Source organism: the organism of the source record quoted next, unplaced genomic scaffold (assembly GCF_019419815.1).
Source record: "Pyrus x bretschneideri cultivar Hongxiangsu unplaced genomic scaffold, Pyrus_bretschneideri_v1 Contig47, whole genome shotgun sequence".
In the NCBI taxonomy this organism is placed as follows: domain Eukaryota; kingdom Viridiplantae; phylum Streptophyta; class Magnoliopsida; order Rosales; family Rosaceae; genus Pyrus; species Pyrus x bretschneideri.
This window is the reverse complement of record NW_025999784.1, coordinates 1,156,567-1,178,170: the sequence shown is the minus strand read 5'-3', so window position 1 is coordinate 1,178,170 and position 21,604 is coordinate 1,156,567. Positions and strand designations below refer to the sequence as shown.

The following is a 21,604-nucleotide window of genomic DNA, read 5'->3' as shown; positions in this document are numbered from 1 at the left end:
GAAAGAGTACCAAATTCGAAAAAGTAGGTAAGACAACACAAGTTCTAGTGTGGTAGGCCAAAACTCCTTTTCCGCCATCCACTAAAGTTCCCACCCTCCCCGATTCACATGTGGTCAATGCTTGGATTTTTCCAAGAATCCTAATCTGTTAAATTATCAATAAAATTATATATATAATCAATTAATTATCACAATAATTAGCCGCAGCAAAAGTGCCTAACTCACTGAAAGCAAGTTGATGTGTGCGTAACCAAATTGACATGAGTACAAAAAGTGTGCATGTGCTCTTACTTATAAATCCGCGTTTAAATTACGTTCCTGCAGGTTAAATTAGTTCGAGTCGTATCTGTTTTTTGACAATAGAAAATGCAATTTTTGTACCCGAATTATCCAAAATAACAAGCAAATTTACAACTCTCAATCCAAAAGCATATATATTTACACAACCTTCTACACTAATGAAGTGAAAAAAAATACAAAAAACGAAGAAAAACGTTGTAGCCGAAATGACTGTTTTACCTCTAACCCGGGTATGGAGGGAAACCGTTATTCAACGTGCCACGTCATCCCAACCACAATTTAAACAGGATGAAGCGGGTCCCACTCAGACAACCAATCACGCCCGCAACCCACCTGCTGCTTCCTCGTGACCGTATCCCTCTCAGTTTTCCAAGACGCCCACCAACTACGCAACGTCGATACCGCCTTCGCCCACCCACGATCCGGACCTCCGACCCGAAACGAACCGCTTCATGCCACCCAAACCGGGCGGTTCGCTCTCCACGCTGTGTCTTGGAAGCGAGTCGACATCGTCCGCTGCCGCCCTGTCGCGCGCTCTCGTCGACTTCACGCTGCTGTTTCTCGGAGGCAAGTCGTCCGCGAACGGCGATTTTGTCGATTTGTCTCGGTGTCCGCCGTGACGAAAAATCGCCCGAAAACTCGCGAAGAAACCGAGTTTTCGTCTCTCGGAAACCGGTTTAACGGACTTTTCCATGGACGTCTCGGCCGACTGTCTGTGCCGATTCCTGACCCGACGCTTCTTCCGATCCCTCTTCGATCTCACCCTCCCCATACACGAGACCTTCGGAGACGACGGCTCGATCATCGGAGCGTCCGATTTTCCAACGGATCCGGACCGTTTCGGAAACAGCCTCGTGTTTCCGACCTTGCAGTGCCGCCGATTCTTCGTGTCGGCGTAGTTGTGCTTCTGCGGCTTGGGAAGCCCGATGATCGCCGCCTTCGACTTCAAGTTCATCGAAAACCGCTGCGAGTTCGAATTCGAGTGCGAATTTTGATTCGAATTCAAGTTATTAGCGTTGGAGTTTCCCTTGGTGGAGTCTTTGCGCTCGTAGAAGGCGTTGCGGTCGAACCAGTCGTACTCTGCGTCTTTCGAGAGCCAGAAGGATTCCGGGGGCAAATCCGGCGGAACTTCCGGTTCCTCGACGTCATCCTCCGGCCGGCCGTGTCCGGCGGTGGCGGCGTCGGCCAGCGTCTCGCAGGCGATTTTCCGATCCATTGAGCCACCAGCGCACGCCGAAACTAGTGTTTCCAAATCGACTTGCGGCATATCGCAGAAAAATAAACCTTTGAAAATTTAGAGAGAGAAAGAAGAGAGAGAGAGAGAGATGGCTGAGTAGGAAGTTGTGAGGAGGAAGAAGGATTTATAAAGGTGTGTTGTTTACAAACTCCATAGTCTTCTACGTCTCCGATGAGAAATAAGAATTTCCTTTTTCGTATTTTTATATTTTTATTTATTTACTTATTTATAATAATTAATTTTCTTTTAATTAATTTATTTTTGTTTGACTCATGCTCGATGGTTTTGTTTTGGAAAACCGAGTTTTCAAAAGAGAAGTGTTATTTACATTCTAAAATTTTTATTTGGCATTTTAAATATAGAAAATTTGAAGTATAAAATGAGATTTTTGAAATACCGAGAACAATTCATTTTCAAAAAGATTAAAAAAATATAATTTTATCGTCAAAAGAATACGAAGTCGGATGATACAAAACGCTGATTTGCTTTACGCACTGGCTGATTGCTTGCTGCTTTTCTTTCGTTGGTTCCTTTTCTTTTTGTTAGTTCTTTATGGCTCGGCTTTTAAAACGGCTTGGCTTGCAATTTCACTAGAAAACCCTAGAAATTTCTATAAAAATCATATTCGCCAAAAGCAATATGTAAATCGAAAATAACTGAAAGTGTTTTAGATTAACAAAGTACAAAGCGATTACTATGTGTTTTTTCGAGAGGTGCTTTGGCAAAAAAAATTCAATATAGTTTTTGGTGCAAGAAAAACGTTTCAAGCGTTTTTTAGAATAAAAACATATTATGTGCTTCGTTAAAAATATACTTTTTCAAGAAGCCGTTGCATTCTTTATGAAACTTTCGAAGTTCTTCTAATAGAAACGTAATCAGTAGAAACATTTCTGTAAAAATAACTTCTATTGGCAAATAAAAATTGTCTCAATTTTTCACTTCTCTTCTAAATTTTTAAAATCATTAAGATCTATGGTTTGTCCATGAGGAAGAAATAATTTGTATATACGTATACTTGTTTTTCCATGAGAAAGAAAAAAAATTGAACAACTCACCCCACTTTAGAATTCTGATTCCGTTCTTGCTGAAGAAGCATTAACATGTTTTTCTATAGGATACTTGTTTTCCCGTCAAATATCATAAGAAGTGCTTTTAGTTTGTCAGAAAGTGATTCTAACTTTTTTCGTAAGCAGTTTCATACAAACCTATTTCAGTTTTCTTCATTGGAACAAAACGAATGGATATTTTTCCAATTAATGTGAAAAATACATCATTTGGTCGATGAAAATTAAGTTCATTTGTCAAACCATCCGTAACTATTTTCTCAAATGGAATAATTTGTTTTGGAATTTAGTGAATACAAATTGGAATTCTCGTGTTTTACTTTTGAATCTAATTCGGATAAGTACACGTCGTCTGCCTCGTCATTCCACACAAGCATTGGCCACTGTTTTATTGTCGTTATTTATCAATATGTGACTTTTTATGTAAGCTCATAAGATATCTATTTGTTGTATATAGTCTTCTTTTCGCTTTTTACTTTGATTTTTATTTGTATATGTATTAAGAAACGTGTCAACAAATGTGTCCGTTTGTATGTTTAAACAACATTACTCGTTTTTATGTTATGTTAATTTCTCACAATCCATTAATGAAGTGAAAAATGAGAAAAGAAGTGCCATCACATGCTTACTTTTTTTTTTTTTTTAACAAAGGGGCTAATAGCCCGACAAAGGAACCACAAAATAATATCGCGTGATCGAGAGATTCAAGAAATATTAGACAATAATAATTGCTTACAAGAAGATGGAGCTTGCTCAAAAGAGATTAGACTCAAAGGATGAGAGGGGCTTAGGTTGGCTAACCCATCACTAACAAAATTCATCTCACGATAGATATGTTGAATCTTACATTCCTAGTCACAATATAATATCGCACGACAATGAATCAATTCACCAAGAGAATGATGTCAGTGGCACCATGTAATATTAGTTGGACAACAATTACGGAATCATCAACCTCTTTATTCCAAGCAATTTGTAATCCCAAGAAGATCTGCCAAAATACAGCATTGAGAATCTCTCCACGCTCAAGATTAACACAAAACCCAACATGCCAAGCTCCAAATGAGTTCCTAAGAGTACCAAGAAAGCCTTTTCTGCAACCTTCCACATTGAGTTTAAACCACCTTTCTGGAGGCTGTTCCCAATGAAAAAAAGAAGCAAAGGGTTCTAGGTGTCTTATGAGTGGTAATAATATTAGCTTGCAACCATGCGAAAATAAGAGCAAATAATAATTTTGGGATCACTTGGGAAGACAAAATCACTCTAAAAGTGCTTTTATTATGCCAGTACCAGATGAACCAATAGGTGACATAAAACACAGGACGCCATTCAAATTGATCAAGGAAGAGAGCCTTTCGAACAAAATTTATTATGCACCCATTCAAAGATATCCTCAAGGGTAAAAAATCCCAGTACAGTGAGGATTCTAGAAAATTAAGGATGCTTTGAGTCAGAAAAGATGTCGAGAATCAAGGGATGAATTTGAGTGATTAAAGAGCTTGGTTCAGAGTCTATAGGGGTTAGGATTGGTCGAGACCTGATGAGATTGGGTAAGGAATCTAGTCCAAGCTAAATCATACTTCGCCATGGAGGAAATCATTACTATAAATAGAGAGGGGTGTGCATCATTCAAAGCCCCTCTAATTCAACACACAATTGCCTAGTGTTAACCTCTCAAACACCTTGAGATTTTTATTTTCTTTTTTCCCGCCAACACATCTTCAGTTTGGATAAACAGCACTGTAGAGGCAACCGGCAACATCTTCAGTTTGGATAAATAGCACCGAAGCTGTAGAATCAGTTGACTAAGGAGCACATTTAGTTTGGTTAAACAACATTGCTTTGAGACGGATTGGTTATTTATCCAAGTCTCGGCCAACAAGGGTTTTCGAGTCCTTGTTAGAAGAGGTCATCTAATTAGCCTTCTCGGCGAAGTGAGGTGTTACTAAGTTACTACATTCGGCACATTGAGAGTCAAATTTAATATTGAATTTCGCAGAACTAGCAGCCTTGTCTTCAAGCTCTAGAACCCAAAGGCCGAGACGTGTTCCTTCCTTGACCACAGTCGCGAGATCAAGAAGTCAGCAGCGCGCCTAACGCCACATCAATATATTTTACTCTTCGGCCGAGCTCGGTCGATGAGTTGGCACGCCCCGCATTCGACCGAAGAACGTAGTTAGCTTATTATTTACTTGGCATACGCGCCACGTAGGCTAGGTAATTTTTAGGGTCAACAAGAACATAATTTATAGTCTTCATATTTCAAACTTGAACCGCCTACAATTTTAAGTACACACACCTAACTCCATTTGACCAAAGAAAATTTTGATTTGGAAGATTGAGAAGAACCACATTGTTCGTGGAATTAGTGGGAAAATTGAGAAGAACCACATTTTCGTTTTTGTAAACGAAGTAAAGATTAAGACTGATCGAGTATGAATTGTCGCATCAGTTTTAACCTATTACCAACACTTACCTCAAAAATTTGGGTGGCCGAGGAAAATCATAAATAAGTTAGGAAGAGAAATTTCTCAAATAAAAGTTCAATTAAAATAAAAAATAAAAAATAAAAGATTCTTGAATGTCTGAACCTAATTGATGACGAACAACAGGGATCCTCTTCGGATCTCTTCCAACTAATCCTCCTCATCAAACAATCCGGACCCTTGAAATTTGATCCAACGGCTAAAGTTATTATAACTTTTAAAGTGGGCCTCTGTTTTTAGCCATTTGATCAAATTTCAAGGGCCCAGATTGTTTGATGAGGAGGATTAGGTGGAAGGGATCCGGAGATGATCCCTTTCCGATGACGAAATCTAATAACAAATAAGTCCAAATCATATTAAAAAGGAATATTTGTTCCATGACAATAATCTGTTCCATAACAACTTGCTACATTAATACTTTATTTAACGAATCCGAATCTTTGCTGGATCCTCGCCGAATTCTCTTTGTGAGAATTTTGGAAATCCATGAATCCTGTATGTTTATGCGGTCAGAAATCATTTTATTTTTTTTTAATTTAAAATTAAACATAAACAGTAGTTTACAAAAATTGACCACACGATGTACAATGAAGGGACACGATTTACCGATACTCAGGATCTTCACAAAGAAAATCTGGAGAGGATCCTATTGGTTATTTAACTGCTTCTAATGATCCAGGTCAGATGATATACCTTAGAATGGAAAGAGATCCTCTCAGGATCTCTTCCACTAAGGCCACCGGATCAAGTGATCCGGGTCTGTGAAATCTCATTCAACGGCCGACCTGTTTTGATCCCTTAAAAGCTATAACAACTTTTGACCGTTGGATGAAATTTCAAAGATTCGGATCACTTGATCTGGTGACCGTGGTGGAAGAGATCCGGATAGAAAGAATCTCTTTCCCTTTAGACTATATGCTACTGCCTCCTGATGAGTAAAGACAATTTGATTACTTGAACAATACATTATTGATGGTTTTAATAACAACCATGTATTATTAATCGAATTGGCCTATATCAAAAGAATGTAAATGTAACTGTCATACTGTGATGTGATGTTATTTTATGATGACGTGATATTACTATAATTTATGAATGTGAAGTGACTACGTAGTTGTTTGAACCTAAAATTGTTAGGTTAGGCCGAGTATGGAATTGTTCTCTGCCCAGAAGCTTTGCTCGAGGATTTTTACAAACTAGCCGGTTTATGGGCCGCCTAACTAAAGTCGGCCAAGCCCTTAGTCCAGATGAATAGGAAGTAGGTGGGCCCTATTGCGAAGCAGATGAATGAAGTGGTTAAGTCCTGATGCAGTAAAGATTCTCGGCCAGATAAGGATACCGAAAAATGGAAGTGGATGTGGCCTAATAAGAGGTTGAATTCAAAATCCTAATAGAAGTAGGATTGGCTGAGATAAGATGGATTGGGGTAAGGAGTCCTAGTTCGAGTATGGTTAGGATTTGTTCTTCCTGCTATAAATAGAGAACGGAGTGTGCAATTAAGACATTTCCAATTTAACACACAATTGCCCTGCGCAACGTTCTCAAACAACTTGAGATTTTTCATTTTCGTTTTCCGCCAACACATTTTTAGTTTGGATAAACAGCACTATGAAGGCAATTAGCGAACATCTTCAGTTTGGATAAACAACATTGTCGCCGTAGAATCAGTCAACTGCGAGGCACCTTCAGTTTGGATAAACAACACAGTGATGAGGCTGACTGATTACCTATCCAAGTCTCGGTTGAGAAGGGTTTCCGAATCCTTATTGGCAGAGGTCATTTTATTAGCCTTCTCGGCAAAGTAAGGTGTTGACGCCGAGTGATTTTATGATTGGATACTCATAAGTGAGTTGCAAAGTTCGGCATTCTAACGGCTGAACCATATTTACCATCAAGACATACATCACCTTTGAATATTTGTGTCCATATAGTCTGGTGTTGATTCGACGTGCTTATACTCTCACAAATATAATCATTGTGACCGAATCCGGCGTCGACGATTTGTGAACTTCACAGAACCAGCAGCCTTGTCTTCACGGTCGAGAATCCAAAGGCCGAGATTTGTTCCTTCCTCGGCCGCAGTCACCAGATAAAGAAGTCAGCAACGTGCTCAACGCAACATCAACAAATTTTACTCCTTGGCCGAGCTCGGCCGACGAGTTGGCACGCCCTGCATTGAACCGAAGGACGTAGTTAGCTTATTAGTTACTCGGCCTGCGCGCCACACATGTTTTGTAATTTTTAGGGTCAATAGTAGTATACTAAAAGGGGTTTATATATATATATATATATATATATATTTTTTTTTTTTTTAATAATAAAAGAAAAGGATTGGCTGATGGCTTCGCCACATCAGTCCACCATTTAGAGATCGAGAAAACTCTCAGAGGCCTTTTAACATTCTTCTGGCCACCATATTGTGATTTACTAGTGCCATAATCGAACCTAGGATGTAGCGTATGGAATATGGACATAAAATTCATCCCCAACCACTAAATCATTTCGTAATGATAACTAAAACGAGTTTAGGTACATATAGAAATTTCTCGTATTAGAAATATAAGTATAGAAACTTTCGCTCCACTTTATCTCTTGGAAAGCGAATTTAATTCACTCCTTTATATTCATTCTTCAGCGAGTAAATTGAATAAATAAAAAATAAATAAAATACAAAATAAAATGGCAAAATGTGAAAAAGAATGTGCAAAAATCACTAGCAGAAAGAATAAGGGAAATTAGCAACATCTCTCTCGGATCGTAAGAGACAACCCATGCCTTAATATCATCAGCTAATTAATCATTTTAAGAGATTGGGAGGCAGTTGGTTGGTCAATTTTGTGCCTTGAATTATATTTATATATTATGGCCTATATATATAGAGGGCAAATGGCGTGCTTGGATGCCCTTAAATCAGGGGAAACAAAATTATTAGCAATTAACTTGCAGCAGCAATATGCGTGATTGCATGTGATGGGTTGCCATGTCTCCTACTCGTTAACATTATCTGGGTTGCAATGTCTCATATGACATATGATCACACACCGACATCTGAGAGTCCACCCATGCATGTCCCCGGCCGGCCCCTTCTCTCTCACTAGTGTATATGTATTTTCCTTTTTTTTTTTTTCGTATATATACCAACCCACATATATACATGCAGGGGCAGATCCATTTATAGACTCGGGTGGTTCTGGGACTAGTTGGTAATTCGAAGAAGCGCCTATCAGGATCTTCGAGGACCACCTAACGGTTTGGGCAGGTGGTGGACATAGAAGACCACCACGGCTGTGCAGATGCTGTGCAATGTGCAACAGAAGCTTTGAACCAATAAGAATGATCTAATTCTAGACGAAGAGGAATAGGAGAAGACCACCACGGCTCTGCTGTTCTTGGACCTTGGTTCCAACGAAGAAAAACGATTTTCTCTCTCCATTTCTCACGTGACCAACTCTCCATTTTTTTTTTAAATTGTTATCCAATTAGTTTGTGCCACCTATCATTTTAATTAATAAGGGATGATGTATTACTCAATCAGGACTTTTTGTACCATATGTTTGACATCCTTTTTTTAAATTCACTATCAATTCTTACGACATCTGAAAAATATTTCGTAAAGTACTACAAACTCGAAATCACTTAAACTTTCATCTCATACCATCAAATTCACTAAAATACTAAAGAAAAAACTGATAGTTTTGTATGGTATTGTCCAATAATAAACCTAATTAAAATAATAAACTCAAATTCTCAATATAAGTATAGTTTTTTAAGTGTAAATAGAGACTTATTTATATGATATATAATAAATTTACTTAAATTAGGCTAGTTCGTCTAGGTAATGTCTAGGCGCATAAGCGTTAGATCCGTCACCTGACTAGCATCTAGCGTATCTTAATTAGGACCATCCGATTTTAAAATCCTGAATCTACCACTACGTACAAGCATACATATATACCAGTATTGCACATATGAGTGTATGTATACATAATATAATTTCGGAGAGAAGAAGAATGGTGAAATAAGTAGTACACTAGCCAGTGTTGATTACTTTATTTGCATAAAAGTTGGATCAATAATTAACCAACTGTTAATGAAGCTGACCTCTGCAGGTTTGTCAATAGGTAGAGTGTTAGGTGATCCACAAAGAAAACAAAGTATGGAAAGGCACCGGTATGGTACTGGCCCAAAAACCGCAGATGTTTAAGTTATCAAAAGAGTGTTTAAGGTAGTAAATGATGATTAACTTAAAAGGTAATAGGGGTTTCTATTTCATATAAAAGTGAGGTTGTTGGAGATCCTTAAACTTGGGAAATTAGAAATTTATGAGGTTTGTTGTGGCATTCATACTTGCGGTGATTGGTTTCTAGGTCAAAGGAAAACCTCTCATTGGTTACGGGAATAGTCAATAGGTGTATCTGCCATGTGTCGTGGCACTCACTTATTTGGGTCTAATTCATGTGCTTCAGCATGAATGCTTCAGTAAATTCTTGAGTGATGGCTTAGATGGTAACAAGTAATCGATAAATTCAGAATTGGTTATATATGGTACAAACAATTCAAGCTATAATCTCATCTTAAAGATGAGAGATTTTTCAGTGTGTCGAGAACATAGCTCAGTACATCAAATGTTAGAATACAAATGATTAGATATTTGAAAAAATAAATTTCTAAACACTTGTATTATAATAATTAGTGTATTGAAATGTGTTATTGACACCCTAAAAGTTTCTCCCAAAAGATTACATGACATATTTATATATATAGTTCTTTTTTTCTTTTTTCTTTTTTTTTGAAGAAATATATATAGTTCATTTGATTATATGAACTTGAGAGAAAATATAGGTAGGGTAGTTGTAATTATTCAATTGATTATGGCAGTTGCTTGTACGTACAAACATGCAGGTTAGGAGAATGTTTAGTATGTAATTGCCAGCATAATTGCTTAACAACCGTCAACCCTTTCCAACCACCCCGTTTCTTAAGTAATAATTATATCCAAGATTACAACGACGTTTGAGATGCTATTACCTACCGTATATATAATATTTAGGCGCACCTATTGGAATAAAATTTCAGTGCTCTCGAAATACGGGGCAGTATATCACATATCATTATAAAATTGAAGATAAATTGTTTTTTTTTTTTAGTTTTTTCTCAAGTGTCCCTCTAATTTTATAATAACATGTGACGTATTGTCTCTGGTTCAAAAAGACTAAAAGATCTCTTCACCTATAGGCTTTTGGCTTTAATTTAATAACATCATCTTTTAGTACACTACAAAATGAGAAGGGGATTTGAACCTCAAACACGAGAAAACTCGTACCCATTAAGATAACCTACCACATCGATATTTTTTTTCTTTTAAGAGTAAAAGGAAGGTTCCCTTGCAAAGACAAAAATGATGAAATTAAAATGAATAGCACTTATTTACAAATATATACCCAATCCAAATGCCAGTGAAATATTATATATAGTTAAAGGGCGATTGGTCTGACTTTTCTCCAACCATCGCTAACTAATATTCGGCCTTTAGCCAATATCCCTACTAATTATGTTTCAGTAGGATTGATGCATAAATCAACCTGCAGTCCGAGATCGGATGAATTAATTGGTTGTATTTTCATTATCATAGCGATTGGTGAGTTTATATGATTAAATTTACAGTATACGAAAAAAAGTTAAGATTTCACTATAAAATTAATTTAATTAACATAGAAAGTAACCAAATTACTTGTAAAACGCATATAAGGTTCATTTTTTCTGATATAATTAATATACTCTAAACAATATATATGAGTGCTTCTAACTCCCTATAAATAGTTTACAATAATTACAATTATAATTTACAAGATTATAAGGAAATTAATAATTACGAAGAAGAGTCTAGAATAATTAATCCCAGTCCATAAGTATGAGATTCCCTTGTCATGTTTAGTGAGGGAATGACATAACCTATTTGATGCACCAGCGTTTCATTTATTTATTTAATTACATGCGATATTTTATTCTAATATACATTAAAAAGGAGAATGAGGATTGAATTCAAGACGCAAATGTCATAAACACGAAAAATATTAAATATAGTGCTAGTAGTGGAGTATTGTTAAAATTCCAAAGATGATTTAGTGACCCACTACTATTCACATTGAACCATTCAGTATAAGATATCATCCCAATTAGAAGTGAAACAGTTTAATATTAAGAAAAATTAACTTAATGAGGATTTTTGATGTGGAACATGCTTTAAGAAATATATAAAACACATGAAAACCTTTTAATTAGGGAATTGTTATTAGCACTCCAAAAATCTCATTCTACACTCCAAACTTTCTATATTAGGAAAGAAAAATACACTTGTAAGGAGTGTATAATGAGAATTTTGAAGTGTCAATAACACTTTCCTTTAATTAAAACCCTTCATAAACTTCTTCAAGTAAAATGAAGAACGGTTAATTTACTCGGTACATAAATCCTAACATATATCATTATTGCCCGAATTTTATGAATTGACATCCTTTTTGGATATATGTGTTAGGAGTCGATAGACTCGGAAATTGAGACCACTCATTTCAAAACATATTGTCCTTATTAATCAATTTTACCGGCTCAACTCACACAAGTTAAAGGTCCGGATTTTCTTTCTTTCTTCAACAGTCCGGATCTTCGAATTCTTGGTATCCGAATATAGAAATCCAAAAAGGATCTCGACTTACCTTTATAGATTCATTGGCCTTTGCCTTTTTAATGAAATCCTCTTTTTTGACCAAAGAAAAAGAAGAATTTTATGGCTTCATGGCTAAATGTTCGATTAGGGATTGGCAAGCTGAACTAAACTAAGCCGACTAATGAAAGGGAGCTGTTGTTGGTGGTGGGGTAATGGTTAACTGTTGGGAGTCCAAGAAGAAGTCATAGTTTGTAGATAAAGACGAAGGATGGATGGATTAGCATACTACATAATTGATTAATTAAAGATATATTGATTAGCTTGCCAGCCAAATTCCAAAGTGATTAAGCAAAGAAGCCGCCAAAGATGAACTAACTAATACGTGAGCCATGATCGATGACACCTTTAGTAACCTTCTGGAAGATGAAGCTTTTCTAAGACAGTACACTGATCGATTAATATGCTTTTCTTTTCTCTATTTACTATATATTTATTCTTCACTATGTCTTAATTTAGAATCATGTATATATATAGTGTTATTTTAGTTTCGGATCCTAATCAAATTAATTATTCGAGTGAAACTTTATTTGTTTAAATATATTGATTGAGGTCCTTAGCCTCATTTAGGAATTTTAACTCATTCATTTATGCGTTTAATATCTCACAAATTATGAAATTTAAATAAATTCAAATTATATTTTGAGGCTAAGGACCTCCGACATAATTATTAACATGTTTTAAAAAATAACTATTGATATATTTTAAAATATAAAATAAATACATAAATTAGCATGGGTACATTTAGCAAAATTAAAAATGGGTACAAATAAATTAAAAATATGGGTACAAATACAAATAAAAAAAAATAGGGCACAAAAAGGAATTAATATATGGGTACAAATTAAAAATAAAAAGAAAATTGGTACAAATTAAAAGAAAAAGTTGCAAATTAAAAATGGGTACAAACTAAAAATAAAAATATATGATAAAAAATTTAGCCATGGATATAAATATAACAAATGTAACGTTTCTAACATTAAATGAATATATTTAGAAATAAAAATATTTTATTATTGAAATAATTAATGATGTTTATTAAAATCTAGGGACCTTGATCAAAAATTGAAAAAGAATAGATTTTAATCAATGAAGTAGGAAAAATAAGGATGAGAATCTAATTTTTCCATATATGTGTACTCAGTAATAAAATAATACATGATTTTAATATGTTATGAATAATACATGTTCTGTTGAATTGTGAATTCGAATCATCGATCATGAAATTAATACTTGTCCGAAAAGAGGTTACAAGATTTGTTTAAATTATATATAGGGCAATATATGTAATTATATATATATATATATATATATGTATACAAATTTTAGTTGCACCTGTAGTCACCTTGTGTAGATTAATGTTAACACAGAACTCTATCTCTTATATGTGGATATTGGATAATTGTGATTGTTCCTTTTGATATTGTTCAAAGGAGCAATAAAATAAAGAACTAATGTGTTTGGAGTTTACGTCAAAATATTGCGTTAACTACTCTTCAAATTTGCAGTGATTTTATGTTGGAGTAATATTAGAAAATATGAAAATAACAGAAGAATTCAAATAATAATAATTATAAAGAAAATCACAACATCAATAATATATGAGTTTAATATAAACAACTAGATATAAAGTAAGAAAGACTGACAAACTTGGAGATTGAGCTTGCATAAATGCAATGTTCTAAAGACAGAATTATGCCCCTACGCTTGTGCTTGTAGTTCAGTAGGCGTCCGTCTCTCAAGATTCAACAATTTATAATCCAAAGTCAAAGCACTTCAATCTTCAAACTCTGGCGAACTTCATATATTCCGTACTCCCAAGGCACGACTTGAAATTTGATTAACAAAGAATAAAAGATATTGGAGAAAACTCTTCTCTTAATTTTTTTTAGACATGTGGGATGCTTGAGTTTATATAGAACTCAAGCCATCCCTTTTGAAAGATTGTGATTGTTGCCTAAAGTTCCAACAAACAAATGCAACTCATGAATTTGAATTCAACTATAACACTTAACTCTTATTTTTCAGTCATACAGAAATTAAATAATATATATTAATATTACAATATACAATTTCCAACAATTTTCAAAATGAGTTACAAAGTTTTAATTTTCTCATATTGCACCATAAGATATTGAAAGTATCAATGTTTTGTCTTTAGCCTAATTGATTGTACGTTAATTTATTAAATTGATAACAATGTAAGCTTAAGACCTTTACATGGGCTAACTTGTAAACTACATTTGCACCGCATTGACAAAGAAAAAAAAATCTCTTTAATTTAATGGATTAATAAATATTCGAAGCGACAAAAAGTTGTAAATTGATACAACTTCAATACCTGTGCAATGTGAAAAAAAAAAAAGAAAGAAATCTCATAATCCCATTATAAAAGTCAACTCGGATCTAAAGGGTGTAAAACGTAGCTAGACCTAAAAAATGTTACCCTAACAGAGAATGGATATTGTCCAACATTTTGTTTTTGTTTTTTAAGAATTGACATTGCTGGATATTTGTCAACCCTAGGGAAAGTAACTTAATTAATACATAGAAAACCAAAAAAATTTGACCCCATAAAGTATCAAATTATGACCCTAGATTCTCCTTACAAAAAAACCAAACTAGTCAGAGAAATGTTAAGGAAATTCTCTCAATATATGATTAACCATGGATTTTCTGACACCTGATCACAATTTAACGCCAATTTTCGTACCAATATTATAAATATTGTGCCAAAAACATGAGTTGATAGAGATTCTGTAAAAAGTCTCACTTTTGAAAGAAACTCCTCCATGTTTCTCAACCAAACAATCTTAGGAATTGAGTAAAAACTCAAGTTCAAAAAAATCTTCTCTCCGTTGTGAGAGTCCTCCTCAGTGAGTTTCTTTTCTTTCCGTCGTGAGAGTAATCGACTTGTGGCATCTCTGTTGGCCTTGTTTGGGTCCACATAGTTTTATTCCCCTTGTTGCTTTTTCCTCTCATTGGGTCCAAATTGGTATTTCTTTGTATCTAATTGATATCTTCTGGTGTTTTTGTCCTTATTACTCGAGAAGGCTTTTATTTCCCTTCCTGTCACCTACTACTGTGGAGGGCAGGCACGGGAAAGGAAATCCCTAGGGACAAAGCACAATTATACCCTTTTTGGGCCCTAGTTTATATAGCTATAATCAGGATCCTACTTTGGAGGGTGGCGAGGTTTTTATTGCAGTACTGCAAACAAGAGGTTGAGGGAACGAAAAAATGGAAGCGAAGTAATGACCCTCAGCAATTAAGGCCAGTTATTATGATGACAATAAGCTTAACTACCATAGTAGATGAGTGTAAGGCATTCAATCCATCAATAAGTAAGGGTAGTTTTGGTGACTGGGAGCATACAAGAGATAGAAAAAAAAAAAAAGTTTCAACAAACGGGCATCCAACTTTCTATCGTAATCAACCACATAAGCAACCAAATCATGAGTTTAGCATAAGACGACAATAGGTCAAGGGGGAACGAAGAGGTGGAAGACTTGGTGGTGCACCTAGAAGAAGCTCTGAAATTAACAACCATAGAGTAAGGTGTCAAGCTGGTGGGGGCTGTGATAAACGATAAACCTCTGAATAAATTGGGGGGGGGGGGTTAGAAACATTCTGAGATCTGATCGGAAAGAGATGGGAGAGGTGCAAGTCAAATGGGTCAAGGACAACATTTTCATTATAATAGTCCCTGATGAGAGCTCAGTAAGGAAAATCCTTTCTCAGGTTCCATAGGCTGTTATGAAGAAAAAAAAAATCCATTAAAAGGTGGCCTCGAGAATTAGCCCTGGAGGAAATTCAACTTGATCACGTTCCATTCTAGGTCCAGATAAGGGGTGTTCCTTTGTGTTTTAGTACGGAAGTGAACATATTGCGCTTAGCGAATGAGATAAGGCATGTTAAGGAGTTAGATGACTCTTCATTGGCCCATGGATTCTTGAGAGTGCGGGTGATTATGGACACTGCCAAACCACTTGTAACGGGATGTTGGCTACCAAGGAAGTAGAATCAGGATACTTGGGTAGAATTCAGGTATGAAATATTCCAAGATTTTTTCTATCGGTGTGGAAGAATTGGGCATATGAACATAGGGTGCTCTTTTAAACCCAGAAAGGGTGGTGGCACTGGATTTGATGAATGGATCAAAGCAACACCTGTTTAGGAGATTCAGGAAAATCCAAGACTTGCTCCTACTAGCTTAAGGGAAATAAGGTTAGCTAGAACAACGAAGAGGCTTAAAAGAGATGGGGGCTCTCAGCGCATGAGTGACACGAAGGAAACTCCCAGGTGAGGAAATGATGATCGAAAGCAAGGGTCCATCAACCTTCATGAGGCATGCATTACAAAAGCAATGTAGACTAGATGATAGTTTGGGGGCGCTAGCAGTTCGAGTTAGAGGACAGTCCTTTCATTGGTTTATGGAAATGAATACCCAGATTGTTAATCGTCAGTTGGTTCTGGGGTATGAGATATTAGGCCCCCAGACTACATGCATGATGGAAGGCCACAACCAGATAGAGGGTGGTCTGTTAGCGAGTATAGTGGAGATAGATGGGAACCCGCATTACGAACCCATAGTGGACCAGATTTCAACAATTAATGGACTTAATCAAAGGCAAAGCCCGATTAAGGAAATAGAGGCCTAGGAGGAAACAATTAATAGCTCGAGTGAAGCCCGCAATAATTTAGAGGGGTTGATTTCGCAAAAGGTCTTGGCCTAGTCAACAAACCTGTCTCGCAGGGGATTACATAATAAGAGAAGTCTGGAGATGAAGCAAATAAATTTGGCTCTTTCAGCCTAGAAGAAGATAAAAAAAGGTGAGAATGGAGAGTTGAGAAGGGGTAAGGAGCGTTTCCGCAAGATGATTGTTAGGGAGATGTGCTTGGAGGGGGAACATGCAATATATGCAGAGGAAAACCTAAAGGAGGTTCCTATTGAATGTAAAGAATATTGGGAGTACTTCGAGGAAATAGGGGAACACGAAAAGAAAGCTTTTCTCGCTCGAAAAGAAGAAGGATCATCCCGAGGCGGTGGCGGCTGGCCTTCAACAGTCGCAAGGCATCCATGATTCACCTCCTGTAGAACTGTCGTAGTCTTGGGTCGGACATGGTAGTTCGGGCTTTTTATGGGCTGATTAGGAAGTACATACCCTTTATGATCTTTCTCTTCGAGACAAAGATGAAAGATCATATGATTGATGGTGTTCGAAGACATATAGGCTACTCTCATGGGTTCCACATACCTTCGGTTGGTAGGGCTGGAGGTCTAAGTTTGTGGTGGCTGGAGAAGCTTAATGTTAACATATTTTTCTTCTCAAAACATGTCATTGATGTTTGTATATGTCTAGAGGATTCTAGCTCTTGGGTTCGAGTCACTTTTGTTTATAGAATGCTCTATCATGCTGAGAATGAGGAGTTTTGGAATTGGATGACTTCCTCGTTTGGGCCGACTGACATCCCATGACTTTTTGGTGGGGATTTCAACGAATTCGTGTGGAACCATGAAAAATCGGAGGGAGCTTCTGTTTTGTATAATAGGCTAGGTTACCTTTAAAGTTTTCTAAATACGGCGGAATTGATGGACCTGGGTTTCACAGGCCCGAAGTTCACCTGGCGGGGTATGAGGATAGGCCAGCTTGTTGAGGAATGTCTGGACAGGGCTGCAGTTAATTACTTGTGGCAAGATTTTTTACCCCACACACTGGTCACTCATGGAACGGTGGTTGGCGAGGCTGCAAGAACTGGATTGATACCTAGCATAAGAAGCTCTTGGATTGTAGGTCTCAATTATTGAATTGGAGTATAAAGAAGTTCAAAAGGCGAGGTATGGAAATTAAGGATTTGGTGAACCAACTGGATTCTCTCCAAAATAACTGGGCGGAAAACTTTGAGGAAATAAAGTCTATAACCACTCGAGTTAATCAACTGCGGGAACATGAGAAAATGTTTTGGATGAAACGCTCTAGGGTGAAATGGCTCCAGGAGGGGGATGCAAATACTGCTTTCTTCCATCGCACTACTCTCTAACGGAGGAGGCAAAATATGATTGGAAAAATTAAGGGTGAGGATGGTCAGTGGATGGAAGATGAAAAACGGGTATCAAATTTGGTGGAGGATCATTTTAAATCTCTTTTTACCTTGGAGGGCTGTAACGATTGGGGGGATATGTTGGATTGCATTATACCTCTTGTTATGGAAGCAATGAATGCAGAGCTTATCAAACCGGCTAACGATAAGATAAAAAACGTTATTCAACAAATGGGGGGACTGAAATCCCCAGGCCCGGATGGATTTCAAGGTATTCTTTACCACTCTTATTGGGACATTATTCTGGAAGAAGTACATGGTTTGGTTAGGGATTTCATGATGGGTGTTGGAATTACCAAGAGAATTAATTCTACATATATTGTTTTGATTCTTAAAATTGTAAGCCCTAAATCTGTGTCCCAATACCGGCCTATCAGTCTATGTAATTTTTGTTTAAAGATCTTGCAGAAGCTGTTGGCGAATCATTTGAAACCATTGCTGCTGGGTTTAATTTTGCATATGCAAAATGCGTTTGTGGCGGATCGGCAAATCCAGGAGAATATTGGGATAACTCATGAGCTATTTCATTTTCTGAAGTTGAGGAAAGCTAAGCGAAAGTATGAATTGGGTATCAAACTTGACATGCACAAGGCATATGACCAAGTTGAATGGGATTTTTTTAGAATCAATAATGTTGAAAATGGGCTTTTGCAGGGGTTGGACCAATCTGATTATGAATTGTGTGTGCACGGTGGAGTTTGCGGTTTTGATAAATTGGAAGCCTGGGAACCATTTTTTCCCATCCCGTGGAATCCACCAGGGTGACCTCCTTTCTCCATATCTATTTCTCATGGTTAGTGATGTCTTTTCTTGGCTTATTCAAAGAGCGGTGGACTAAGGGGAGATTAATGGTATCCAAATGAATCGTCATGGGCCCAGTATTTCTCACCTGTTTTTGCGGATGATACTCTCATTTTTCTTCAAGCTAAGAGGGAGAGCTGTGAAAATATATTGAATATCCTCAATAATTATTGTAGGGCATTGGGTCAAATGGTCAGTCTCCAAAAATCCAGTCTTTATTTGGGCAGGAATGTTCCTCCTAACTTGCAGACCCAACTTAGTTCAATACTTGGGATGTCATCGGTTTCGAACCCGGGGGCGTACTTGGGATTGCCAACTATATGAGGAAGATCGAAGTGTCAAAGCCTTGCCTATGTTAAGGGACAAATGCTTGGGAATATACAAGGATGGAAAAAGACATCTCTTTCACTTGCGGGGAAGGAAGTTGTAATTCGGTGTGCAAGGATTCGGACTCTCTAACTGCCAGGTTTTGGTGGGGAGACAAATGAGGGAAAAGGAGAATCCATTAGGTGAGTTGGGACAAGTTGGGGCTGCCAAAGAATGATGGGGGACTGGGCTTCAGAAAATTTCAAGATTTTAATGACGCATTGTTAGCTAAACAATGTTGGAGGCTTATTCACAACCCCAATTCTCTTTGGGCTTGGATCCTCAAGGCTCGCTATTGTCCATATACTTCATTCCTTGACGTTAAATTGGGGAGTCGAGCCTCTTGGGCTTGGGAAAGCCTCCTTGCATGCTGTGATGTTCTCAAGGTTGGAACTCATTGGCAGATTTTGAATGGAAGGGACACCTACCTTTGGGTTGATAGGTGGCTCCCCTCACTTCCTCTCGGACACCCTGACCCCCGATGTTCCAATCATATTACATTGAATATTAAGGTCTCCTTCCTTATCTGTCAAAACACCAGAATGTGGGAAATTAAGTTCTTACGCCCTCTCATCTTTGTGGAGGAGTTTAATGCCATTCGGGATACTCTCCTAGGGCATTCTTCTAGGTGGGACATGTTGATTTGGTCAACTGATAGATGTGGTAAGTACTTAATACGGTCGGGCTATCATTGGATTCACTCATCTCAGTCGGGGATTAGGGTTTCTTAATCTTTATCCCCTATTACTTTGGATGATAAGGTTTGGAAAACAGTATGGAAGATAAATGCCCAACCGAAAGTTAGGAATTTTATTTGGCGAGCTGTGTTAGGGGCGTTGGCCATTTTGGAAAAGTTATTCTCTCGTTGGTCGGCTCCCTTGCCAATGTGCTGAATTTGCAAAAAGCAGGAGGAATCGGTGATGCATATGTTATTGCTTTGCCCTTGGGTTGAGCCAGTTTGGTTTGGTGTTCGCTTGGCTTTCGGATTAATGGGCATGGAATTTCTTCCCTTGGAATTTGGTTTGGAAGGATGATTGATGTGGCTAATTGCCTGTCGGATAGGTCACGTTTCCTTTATGTTATTTCCTTTTCTTGCTGGCAAATTTGGAAGGCGCAGTGTAGTTATGTCTTCAATGCATAAGCCATTGCTCCTTATCAAGTGGTGCATGTTATTTCCTTCACATCGGCTTCCTTTTGGCAGGCTACTATTCCAAGCTCTCCTATTCCTCGGTCACCTCCTGATTCATCTAGGCCAATTCCCTATTAGTGCCCCCCAAATGACCCATATATCAAACTGAATGTTGATGTAAGCTGGAACCTGGTGAATGGTTGGGCTTACTTGGCAACGGTGCTGAGAGACCACGAGGGTCAATTTGTGGCTACTTGTAAGCATTCTCTTGTGGCTCCGAAGGTGGTGGTTGCTGAGACGTTGGCAATGCTTCGGGGTTGTGAGTTGGCGGCTGAGTTAGGCTTGCATTGGGTTATGGTGGAATCAGACTCCGTTGGGGTAATCTCTTCATTGCAAGGAGATATTTCTAATGGTAGCTGGGAAATTTTTCCAATCTTAGAAGGAATTTGAAGTTTGGGAAATTCTTTCCAGAGCTGTCGTTGGTCTTGGATACCAAGATCGGCCAACCAGACGGCGGACTGTTTGACATCGAGGAAGAACATGGAGATGTGCGATAAAACTTGGGTTAGACGGCCCCCATCTTCATATGATGGTTTTCTGTGCCCTCCTTAATAGGTTTTTGCTGCGGGGGTGCTTTGGGGTGATGCTTGCTTCATTAGCAGCGTCTTACTATTCCTAACCCTAGCATTGCCCTCTCATATTTATGTTGCTTTGTTGCCCCTATAGTGGGCTTTCCTTGTACGTTTGGCTTTCGCCTTGGTTATATATGTTTCCAGTTCTTAAAAAAAACTCAAAAGTAAAGCACTACTGCACTTTTAAGGGCAGTGGTTATACAATCACATCAAGCTTTTATTTAAGTTGCACCACCATAAAAAGGTTTCTAGATGATCATATGGAAATTTGAAGATATGAATTTCATAGCTTTTCAAAAAGGAGAGGGAAAGAATTAAGGATCAAGCTAGCTGGAGCTTGGGACCTGCTTCTGCATTCTTCCTTAAACAAAATAATGGACAAACCAAAAGGGAAAAACGATTGTGACCTATTGCTTAAACTCAATCATGCATGTTTTATATTGCTAAAACCGCCATTGTTTAACTTTTGTGCTAAAATTTTGAAATGTCCATATTCAAACAGTTCTTGATTATGGTTGATGCACAAATGTGAACCAATTTAGATCTAACCGTAAGATTACACACACATAAGAACACAAGATATATGTGGTTCATTCAAAGTTGGGGCTACGTTCATGTTGGTGTAGCTTTTGTTTCCACTACATAATCAGGTTAATTACATTGTACATGAAGGCTCGCACTTTTGAGATGGTGTACAATAGCTAGGGTTTAGAATACAATAAGAGGCTCTTCCTAAATATGGTACAACAATTATTGAAGTTTTTAT

The 21,604-nt window shown here is 37.3% G+C and overlaps 1 protein-coding gene across 1 annotated transcript; it reads right to left on the bottom strand.

Annotated features, from left to right (window-relative positions):
- Positions 1 to 367: 367 nt before the first annotated feature.
- LOC103929471 lies at positions 368 to 1,655 on the bottom strand. Its single transcript, XM_009338677.3, has one exon. The coding sequence runs from the start codon at positions 1,565 to 1,567 to the stop codon at positions 686 to 688; it is 882 nt and encodes a 293-aa protein (XP_009336952.2). The 5' UTR covers positions 1,568 to 1,655; the 3' UTR covers positions 368 to 685.
- Between the last annotated feature and the right edge of the window lie 19,949 nt (positions 1,656 to 21,604).